The 11,361-nt window shown below is 28.7% G+C and overlaps 1 protein-coding gene and 1 long non-coding RNA gene across 5 annotated transcripts; one reads left to right on the forward strand and one right to left on the reverse strand.

The window, feature by feature from the left end:
* Positions 1 to 136: 136 nt before the first annotated feature.
* LOC149882584 (uncharacterized) lies at positions 137 to 3,217 on the forward strand. Its single transcript, XR_016456119.1, has 3 exons — positions 137 to 284; positions 468 to 599; positions 2,993 to 3,217. It is a non-coding gene; the product is annotated as an uncharacterized LOC149882584 (long non-coding RNA).
* A 2,378-nt stretch (positions 3,218 to 5,595) lies between these two features.
* Positions 5,596 to 10,179, reverse strand: LOC145193540 (tetratricopeptide repeat protein 5-like). Of its 4 annotated transcripts, none has more exons than XM_090100871.1 (11): positions 9,959 to 10,179; positions 9,240 to 9,372; positions 8,860 to 9,071; positions 8,614 to 8,671; positions 8,306 to 8,395; positions 8,126 to 8,217; positions 7,974 to 8,027; positions 7,738 to 7,884; positions 6,437 to 6,618; positions 6,141 to 6,285; positions 5,596 to 5,982 (listed from the first exon to the last, which is right to left on the reverse strand). In XM_090100871.1, the coding sequence occupies exons 1-11, from the start codon at positions 9,986 to 9,988 to the stop codon at positions 5,863 to 5,865; spliced, it is 1,263 nt and encodes a 420-aa protein (XP_089956997.1). In that variant the 5' UTR covers positions 9,989 to 10,179; the 3' UTR covers positions 5,596 to 5,862. The 4 variants fall into 4 exon arrangements, 1 of the variants encoding a protein (XP_089956997.1); XR_016456554.1 differs by having other exon boundaries at positions 5,832 to 5,982; positions 6,437 to 7,052; positions 7,095 to 7,884; XR_016456556.1 differs by lacking the exon at positions 5,596 to 5,982 and having other exon boundaries at positions 6,177 to 6,285; positions 6,437 to 7,052; positions 7,110 to 7,884.
* Between the last annotated feature and the right edge of the window lie 1,182 nt (positions 10,180 to 11,361).

Here is an 11,361-nt window from a genome sequence, read left to right on the forward strand (position 1 = left end):
AGAGCAATATTTATTTATTTATTTATTTGTATAAAATGAATAAAAACACCTTTTTATGGAACTCTGAGTTTCATGCCTTTCGGCAATCATCAGCCATAGTGTATATCGTAACTTAAAAACCGTTTAAAAATTACAAATTAAAATCACGGTAGAACGAGTTCTGACGTTACTAAACCGAAACTAAACAAAAAGACGTCAAAGGTTTTAGTCCCTGGTGTCGAATAAGGATAGCAAAAATTTCTTTGCATGACGGCACTTTGATATTATTTCATATCTTTTGTTGAGTAAGTTTTCTCCTTTGTATGATAATATATGAAATTTTTCGCGGAGACAAAGATAACAAACTTTTGCTGCTTGATTGTAGGCTTGCATTATGCTACAATCTTCCATGTAATCATCGGTTTCAGATTTTTAGATTTTAGCATCCATATTTCTTTGGAAATTTAGGTGTCATTTTTATATTTAAGTGCGTTGAAAGATTTAAGATGGTTGGCATATCTAAGTTTAAATGAAGTTTCACTTATACCGAAATAAACTTTGTCTTTGAATTGAGGATCCCCAGAATTTACAGTGGCTTGGTATACGACATTGCTAGAAAGGTATTGGTTATTTAACGGACAATTTTTTTTGTCTATGCAGTTGCATTCTTTTGTTGTTTTATATTTATTGCTTTGAAGAATTTTGTTATTATGTGCATTTATTAAAGAATTGATATTAGGCATGCAATTATAACTAACTTTAACATAGTTTCGATTAAAAATTTTATGAAGCCTGTGTCCTACTGGAAAGTGTTGGTCGATTAAAGCTAAGAAGCGCTTTCCAATATTGGTTTCAACATTTTTGCTAAACGGGGGGTTATACCATATAATTTTACGTTTACGATGTTTACTTTGATGTTTGTCTATTTGCGGTTGGTAGGTGAGTTTTGAATTGTATCCTGATTTACGTAAAGCCTCTTCATACGGAAGAATAGAGTTATTGAACACAGTTTCATTTATTGCCATAGTTTCCTTTCTATTTTCTGTCACCACCTTCCAGTCTCCTTCTAATACAATATAAATATATATATTTATGCTAAATTGGCTGGAGACTGAAAGGTAATATATATATATATAAGCCGTCATTAATACGTGTTAAATAAGACAACTTTAAGACGTTTTAGTTAAGACGACTTACTGTGTTTCATTTGAGACCAGTTTAAGACAACTTTAAGACGACTTAAGTAAGGTAACTTTAAGACGTTTTAAATAAGACCACTTACTGTGTTTCATTTGAGACCAGTTTAAGACATCTTTAAGACCAATTTCAAGACGTCTTCAATTTGTCTTTAAGACGACTTGTTGTTGGGTGGGAAGAATTATGTTTGATTGTTAAACTGTCCAATTTTTTCCCAAATTTTTGTCTTATACCTTGAATTTCATTAGGTTTCTTTATTGCAATAAATTGGTCAGAAAAAAGTCGTTTTTTAACTTTGGAAATGGATGTTTCCTTATAAAACTTTTATTTAATTTTATTATTTAAATGGTTTTTTACGTTGATTATATTAACGTATAAAACGTATAAAAATTTAAATAACAAAATTAGATATTACTCAGAAATTACTTCAATGTAAAAACCTTTATCTGCTTTTTTTTTTAGCCCTCCCACGAGTCTTTACTGCCGCCTCTTTCTCATTTCCTAACCAGCGTTAAAATCACACGTTTGCAGTGAACTGTACGATTTTTCTTTTCACGATTTACCCTTCCCCTTCAAGATCACGCACTTCTCTGTTCAATTACCAATTATTTTCTCTTCGCTGTTAGAGAAAAGAAAATAACTTTTAAATATAAGTTTTTACTTAACTTTTTTTTTTTCCACCACAACAAGAAATCCAACACACAGCAAAATGTAATTACATAATACAAACAGTTAAGAAATATATATGCATCAACTACAAACTTAATACAAACTTGTTAAAATTTTTACAACCTGTTTGTTTTGTCTGTACTACTAGAAGGTTTAAAACAACAATTATTAATAAATACTTTACCTTTACCAGCTCAATTGTAATTACACAAAAAATAAATTAAATAACAATTATTCGGAATTTAAAAGATATTTAATGGTATTAAAAGAGGTTATTTTGACGGCTGCCAAATAATTGGATGTTTCCCTTAAGAATCACATTGCTTAATTCAAATTTGCAACCTACCATCTTTACTGGACGTTGAATGTAGAACCAATATTCTCCGGAATGAAAAATCAAAATTTATGTTATTTAAATGTGAAGGAATAAAATATGTTCGACATTCTGTTGTTTAAAGATGTTATTTCAAGTATTGACTTAAAACTGTTTAGTATAATTGTGGATGCTAAGTAATTTGGGGCTGCTTTATGATTGGGCTATTTCACAACTTGGAAATGTGTGTATTTAGGGTCATTATCTTGACTTATCATCACGAAACCCACTTCAAAATCTGTTTTAAAATTGTTTCTTTCAAAGAATATCCGTATCTTGGAGATCATTAAGTCTAGATCTTAATTCAACTGAACATCTTTTAAACCATTTGGACCAACAGCTAAGAAATTCTAAGAAATATTGCTCACGAGAAATTAAGTTTAAAAAGTTGAACGAACAAGATAAAACAAAAAAAAAAACAAAAAATAAAAAAATAAAAGAGTTCTCCGAAAAATGGAGGAATATATCCTGATGATGGACATTATGTAAAAAATCAATAAAGGCTTATGGCTTTCGCTTCCTTAGGGAAAAACGTCAAAAAAAATTCATAAATTTTTTTTACAAAACGGTGACGGTGGTTGCCAAATCAACTAAACTAAGGAACAAAGCAGATCTCAATTTTTATGTAAATAAAATTTTCTAACAACAAAGTTAAACCTTTCTTAATATTTATAGCAATTTTCGGATTCAATTCCGTTAGAAAAAATTGTTCTGTTAAATAAATTAGCAAATCAGAGACACCCATTTATTATATTTATACTAATTTATGCTCAGTTTTAGGATTCTGGTTGTTAGGACCCGAAGTGTAAAAAGTTTGGTAGGCAATAGGTAGAAACGCATTTTTACGTGACTGATAATAATTAACTTTGAGTGCAAAGAATTAACCTCAGCGTATGTAATAGAAACTGTGAGATGTCATAAAGTGATGGCAATAGCAAAATGTTATGTACAGGTATTAAAGGATTCAAGTATTTATATTTCGGTAACTTAATTCTTGTTTTTTTAAATCATTTTTTAAAGCAATACACGTTGTTTTTTTTTGTTTTTTTTTTGTTTTGTTTTTATAAGAGACGTGTTTATAAGAAATTTGTACTAGAAGCCCCAAAATCTTAAGAAACTGTTAGCACTAAGTTACTTATCGATAAGAAAAGATTTCGATTTCATTAAGAGAAATATTTCCTATTTTGTGTTTTGTTCAGAGAAAAGTCTGAGGATTATTTTACATTGAATGACGTTTGATGGAATTCAAATGATTTTAGTGGACTGTAAAATATTTTATCTTGCTTGTTAACATGTTTTCAAATTGTATCTTATATACTTTTTCTCTCTTTTGATAACCTGAAACTTAACAAACTTCTTAAAGAAACTTTTAACAGTAGAGTTGTAAAAAAGTATTCTTATATTAAGAAACATCTTGTACTAGCTCATTTGCTTGGTTTCTTATGATTAAAAAAAAAAAAAAAAAAAAAAACGCGTTGTAAAAAAGGCCATTTGTAGATAAGAAACATTTTACTAATTATTTTGTCAGCGATAAAAAAAAATGTTATCAAAATCGTTTTTGGGTTCCGTTTAATTCAGCTTCTCTTACTTTTTGTCCAGTGGATCAAATACTCTGTACAAGTGTTGCATACGATATGAAGAGCCAATGACTTATCTTACATAAATAACTTTGTTTGACAAACTGTAAAACATTCTATCTTATTAACATGTTTTCAAACTGCATTTTACTTTTTTTTCTGTTTTGATAATCCGAAACTTAAGAAACTCTTACGAATTATTTAGTACTAAAGTTGTAAAAAAGTTAAATAAACTTTCTCATCCATTTGCTTGAGATTCTTATTTAAAAAAAATGAAAATTTTTTTTTGTATTTTATATATATATTTTTCTCAATTATTAATTGATAATGAAAAGTTTAACTAATTAAAATTTACTTTTATGTAAATATAAAAACGCGCCGATTGACATGTCGTATCGTCGTAATGATTGAAGTGTTATATTTTTTTGAAATATTTATCTAGCACAACTTTGGTTAATTTAAATAAAATGAATTTAAATATTCAAATTTATATCAGCCATAAATTCATAAATTTGGGTTAATGATCTAATTTAGTCCATGGAGAGTCAGAGAATGAAGTTTATTCATCATTCAAGAGGCAAAATTGAAAATTCGGTTCTATTTTTTTTTTTTTTTTTCTTATAGAAAAGAAATGAGTTAAAATATTAAGCAAAAAGTAAAACGAGCGCAAAAATAATAAAAACAGCAGCTGGCTTGACTATCAGCCTTCAAACATAAACCAAGCATAATGTAATACCACGAAAACGAGATGCAATTAAACTTGTCGGTGAATCTAGTTCAAAATCTTATAGACCTCCTGGAAAAAGAACTAAATATTTTAAAAACACTCCAGACGACTCACAGCAATCTCAGCGAGAAAAACAGCACTTAACGGGGGTTCCATTTCGAATTTTTATAACATGATTTTCTAAACTCATTAAAAGCATTAAACTTAAGTGAGAAACTTCCAGTCAGGCACTGTACAAAAATGTATCGAAACTATTTAACAATTACAAAGTAAAGAGATATCAGAACAATAGAATTATAGAAGAATAAGAGAAAGTTTAAGTATTACTTGCGATTAGCGGACCTTAAGGGTTCGCCAATTCACCAATGTGATTCTTCACTCGGAATCAATTTTTTGTAATGTTCCGATTTTTTTTTCCGAGATCATATCGGTATAACGATATGGAAATGAAACGATACGCAAACCCTTAATGTTTTGGAATTTACAATTTCTCTCGATCAATTGACCAGTAAAAATTTACCTGTAGAAAATGTGTCGAAGTTTTTAGCGACAAACCGAATCAGTGCGATTTGTCGTTGGGGAAAAATATCGTCTATTTAATAAATGAATGTGCATTTATGCTCAGAGAGTATGTAAACTTGTACCAACTCTGAATGTCAATTAATTTACACTCTGATTCCGATTCCAAAGAAAACGAAAAGAAAAAAAATGTAAATGCATACGAAGAGGAATTAGTAATGGAACACGAGGTAAATTGACGGGATACTAAAAAATTTAAGCCCAGACGCAAAATTTTGTAAATGGTCCTTGTATTTATAGCAAAGAAAATAATGCAATGTCGGTATATATATATATATATATATATATATATATATATATATATATATATATATATATATATATATATATATATATATATATATATATATATATATATATATATATATATAAAATCGACAAACCCAATTTCTTAGACTACAAGTCTGCTTGTACGCAATTGAACTATGTTCACATTAAACTGAAATCCTTGATTTAGTTCGGCGCCGATATAACTTAAAGCAAAACGAGAAATGTTATAAATACTGCTGGAATGCAAATCAGTCAACTAGTCTTTAAATAAATATTGTATATTGTGTAGGATATTAGGATCTTCATCAAAGTTTATTCGCATGGGAATAATTTGCTTTCATCTTGTTTTTCAAGAATGTAAAAAGATCATTTGCTTGGATGTTAAATTTACCGGCAGCACATTTGTACGCGTCACACGTTCACGTGTTTTCTGGATTTTATGTATTAGCAACTTTCTCTTGAGCAATTCCTCGAAGATTTCCGAATTAAAATTACTCGCTCTCATTTGCGACTGTAAGCACGCTAAATGCAAGTCTTTCAGGTCCAACTTTACGCTTGTTTATCATCATTACAAGGGGAGTTTCAACGCGTATACTCTGGTAAGAAAATTTCTAAAAACAAGAACACCATCATGAATAAAATAAATTCTTTGATAATAAAACGCTGTTTATTATAGTATTTTGAACCATAATCTTTTCAAATTAAAGCTTATTAGTTTTAAATATTAGTAAGTAGTGCAATTGAAAAACTGTCTTAAACCATTAAATACCTGCGTTTCAGTATTTACACAATGATATTGAAGAAAAGGATTGGGGATGGCTACAGTATCTCCAATAATTAACCCCTTGCCCACAGCTAGATTAAAAACACTAACAGCTATACATGTAAGAGCGCTGTCCATCATGATGAATGAACTTAAAAAAATACAAAAGAAATCTAAAAAAAATGAACATTTATCATCAATACTCAACAAATTGTAACATAAATTAGGCATTAACTAATTTTTCATCTAAATTGCAATAGTTTATTATTCAGAAAGGTTTGCTTAACAAAAAAACAACTCACAAAGGAACACCATCGTTGACCGGGACTATTGCAATAACTTTTCCGCACACGATAACATCCTTGTTATGTAATAATTTTAAATCTGAAATAAAAACTTTTTTGAGGGATATTGCTTTGTTTGAAGCATCTGAGTCTTTCAGTTGGGTTACAAATGAATTTAGCTTCTTAGCCTTGTGATAACCCTAAAAATGAAATGGAATCAAGAAGTCAGATTGATAAAAATACTTTAGAAAGTAACTTGAAATAGTGAACTGTATGCGACCACAAATTTTACCAAAGTTTTCAAAACAGAAGTTCCCTAACAACTTTTATGTAATTTTGAAAATGTTAAAACAAACACAAAAAAGCAGTCAAAAAGATAGAGTACTCAAAATCAGTCAATTAATGACCTTAATACAAATGGTACTCTGCCAAAAACATTACCAAGATACTTAACAGTTAAGTGACTGACTGTGCCAAGTGGAAATTTGGCAGTGGTTCACAGAAAACTTTTCCAACACCTCAGTTGATCAAGGTGAGTGAACACATCAATGTGATTAGGAAGGGCTTAAGACAAAGTCCAGAGCTAGGATAAAGACAAACCTTGTTTCCCCTAGTCTTAAAGTCAAAAAAACTTCTAAGTAAAAAAATCTAAGTAAAAAACTTCTAAGTAAAAAACTTCTAAGTAAAAAACTTCTAAGTAAAAAACTTCTAACTCCTGAGAAACAGACCAACAATCATCTTTTCTGATTTCTTCACAGTTATGTGTTCAACAGTCAAAGTAATTGTTTTATTAGCTGTTAACCAATTGAAGTTTTATAACACATAACTTGTTTGGAATGGTTACTTCAGATGACCTCAAAATGCTTCTAAATTGATTAAAGCTGGATAACTCCAATAATTACATTCAAAACCTGGAGAATTATCTCATGTCCTGAACAGATAACCACATACCCCAGAGGACTGGTCAAGAAAGGTTGATTGTCCAGCTCACTGGATTTGTCACTTTTTAACTACTCACTGTTGACACTCATTGAGTCAAGGCTAATATTTCTACAAATGTGTGGACTCTCTGAGAATGCTATCAAGAAAGATTGGAACAAGATGCACATGGAATACATCCAGACCACCTATTCTAGGGGTCTTTTGATCAAATTGCTGGAAGAGATTGTATATTGAATAAAAATATGGAAAATTCTTAACTTTTATTTAATAAACTTCTTATGCTTCATGTTTCTAATCTCAGGTAACTTTTTTCCAAATAACAAATATTTTACAAAACTTGCAGTTGCACACAGTACATAGCCAAAAATATCATAAACCTTGTTTTCAATCATCTCAACAGTTGTCTTTAACCTATTATTTAGATCAGCAGCATTCTCTCTTGGGTCATTCCAAGAAGGAGCTAGCAAACTAGCTTTTTTGTAGCAATCTAGAGCCTCTTGGTAGAGTTCTTGAAACTTGTATGCCTGAAAATAAATGTGGGAAATAAGTGTGAAAAAGTTTGAAAAGAAATGAGTTTATGAAAAATAGTCTTATTAATTGATTATTCCGATACCACTGCTCTGTTGTAATGGAGGTCAGAGTTATTCAGCTCTCGGAGGTCACTTTCCTAAACCATTTAATTAGATTATTAAATAAAAATGTTTAATGCCCAAAATAAACTTCAATATAAAAAAAAAAATTCAATTTTATTTCAAAAAGTCTCACAGCCTTTGCATATGCAGCCATACTTTGTTTTAAAATTTTAGGGCTTTGACCAGCATAGAAGAATAAACTGAGGTAAGCATTGCCTAGAACAACTAAAAACAAGATAAAACAATTTTAGAAACTATCTGGGAATAATTTTAATGAACTAAATGGTGAAATATTTTACAAAATAAACCATACACCATGATCTTCCATCAAATAAATCCAGTGCAACTGCAGCTTTTGCTGTAATGACACTTTCTTTAATGTTTGCCACACGAGAATTAAAATCTAAATGTTTTATTTTAAGATGTTGCTTAAATATTGGTAAGGCTATCAACAAAAGTGTGAAATGTATTTTGTAAATTTGGAACATATTTTTAGATTGTTGGTAATGCTATATAAAAACATTTGAAAAACTAACTTAACATGCAGAAATTATGCTCACTCAGGTAGAACTTATTTTAAAACATTCATATTCAATAAGAAGTTAAAAATTTTATACACACCATTTCCTAATTGTCTTTGTACCATAGAAAGATTCCTCAATGAAACTTTGTTTTTGTTCTTTGAAAAAAGAATTTTTCATCAAAATTATAAAAACATGCGAAAGTATTTAAAAATAAGATAAATATATATGTACATAATTTATTATTTAACTGACTGACTAAAAATGGAAACAAATTTTCAAACACAAGTAAGAACATTGCTCCAACCAGGTTGGAACATTGTTTAAGAAAATTGTTCCAACCAACCTTAGCAATTGCACCTTGAAAACAATTCTGTGCTTCTTCTATCTTTTTGTCCTTCCAATAACTTTCTCCTAACTCATTCCAAGCCTCAATTAGACTAGGATCAAGTTTTATAGCTTTGGATAAACACTCTACAGAGCGAGGATCAAAATAGGGGAGTACATTCAGTGCTTTCCCACGTAAACAAAAAAACTTTGCTTTGTTATCAATCAGCACTAAGAATAAAATACAAATACTGCAGTTGTAAATCTCAATAAAGCTCACAGTTAAATTTTATTTAAAATGCACAAATGAATATACTAAAATAGTTCATACTAAGCTTAATGCTAAAACTTTTTAAATTTTGAAGTTATTCTCTACATTTAGAAGTTTAAGAAACATACATTGTAGTTGATCTAACTCTAGCAAAACATCTTTAAGTTTCTTTTCAACATCTTTGTTTTTATTACTAATGTGTTCAATACCAAAAAGTGATGCATAGTTATCTTTAAATTCAATTAGTTGATTAACCAAATCCTAAAAAATTTAGTGAATGAAACATTCAAGCATAGCTTCTGCTCACTGCATAGTTAAATTATTCTTAAAGCCATTATGCTATAATTAAAAATATAATTTTACAAGACTAAAAAAAAGTAATAAATTGCAATATATATATATATATATATATATATATATATATATATATATATATATATATATATATATATATATATATATATATTTCAAATGACGACATCTTGTGTGAGAGTTGAATAAATTTAATATATGAACTTCAATAAATACGAATTCTCTCAATACTGATTTTTTATTTTATGTAAGAAATTTTTTAGATAAAATAAAAAATTAGTATTGAGAGAATTCATATTTATTGAAGTTCATATATTAAATTTATTCAACTCTCACACTAGATGTCGTCATTTGAAATATATATATATATATATATATATATATATATATATATATATATATATATATATATATATATATATATATATATATATATATATCGATAAAACTTTAAAAATATTCACACGTGTGATATTTACAGTTTTAGGTATAAAATATCAGTAACTTATATAACTAAATATCTATAAAATCTTACCTCTGCTTTCTTTAATACATCATTAGCCATCACACAGTATGTTGACTTATTTAATTCTATAATTATAGATGCATAGTTGAAAAAAGTATTTTGTATCAGGTATATATATACATACGTATTGTGCCGAAGCAATTACTAACAAAAATATTTTTTTGATAGCTTTTTATCTAGACTTATACTTTCATTTATTCTGTTTACTTTCATTTACTCTTGTTTTAAATGTATGTTAGGCCAACCCTTTCACAAAAGTTTTACTGCTGCAAAGCCATGGTCAAGTCACCATGTTAAAAGTTGTCAAAACGGTGAAATCTTGTAATGTTAACACTAATTTTGCTATCCCTACAAGTTCTTAACATAGTTTAGTCACATGTTAAAGTTTTCCAAAAATTTTTTGAAAGTAAATAAGAAATTTAATCCTTTTTTTTAAAAATAAAAAAATATTCGCATTAAAAAAAACTCTAACGTTCAATAGTTTCAATATTTTTTTAAAAAAAAACTAGTTGGATTGCACCTTCACCAATTTTTCTCTCTTATTTCGACAAATCAGAAGAAGCATTACCTTTAATAATTTAAGCTTCTTTCTTAAAGCGCAAATTATGCAGCACACCCCTCCTGTTCAAGAAGCATTTTTTAACGAAACCCTCTATCAAAAATATTTTCTAACTTTATACCCCCAAATTATTAATTTTTAAATCAAGGAATTGGCCACTCACATATATGATTATCAAACTTTTTTTTTTTTAAGACTTCAGATCTACAACTGCGTAATACTTTAAAGAAACGGAGAAGAATAAAACAATTGTGATCTTCAGATAAATCTACTTCACTTTAAATTTAGAAAATCCATAAATGGAACAAAGTAAAACAATAGAAATGAAGGTGGTGAAGTACAAAATATCAGAAAAATTAAGAGAAATGCTGGTGAGGAATACACAAAGATTAATAAAAGGATTAAATAAAAGAAAGGAGATCCAGAACATCTGAAAGACCTGTGAGAAAATGCAACATACTTTTTATCAAGTAGTAATAATTCGGAAGTGCCTATTTGCTGAAATCTTTTTTTAAAACCTTTAAAAATTCTGTAGGGCTGTAAATTCATGCACTGAATGCTCCAACACCTTGACTTCATCATTGTAGGTAAGTGCCAAGATCTTTTAAAAAAATAGATGAAATTAAGAAAAACGTTAAACGCTATCGCATTTCATGTTTCTCAGCGTATGAGAGCCACTACACCAGAGCTTATCAAATTCCTGGTCAAAAATATCTAAGTCCTGAATTAGATATTAGAAAAATGTATGGACCAATCAAAAGGAGTTATGGAGTGAGACCTATGGGAAAGTTTAATTAATACTTAATACTGAGTTTTATTAAAATTTCCATGCTCCTTAAGAAGGCATTTGTGC

Source organism: Hydra viridissima, unplaced genomic scaffold (genome assembly GCF_058129835.1).
Source record: "Hydra viridissima isolate aposymbiotic clone 2 unplaced genomic scaffold, HvirCarnegie_v1 scaffold_10, whole genome shotgun sequence".
NCBI classification, from domain to species: domain Eukaryota; kingdom Metazoa; phylum Cnidaria; class Hydrozoa; order Anthoathecata; family Hydridae; genus Hydra; species Hydra viridissima.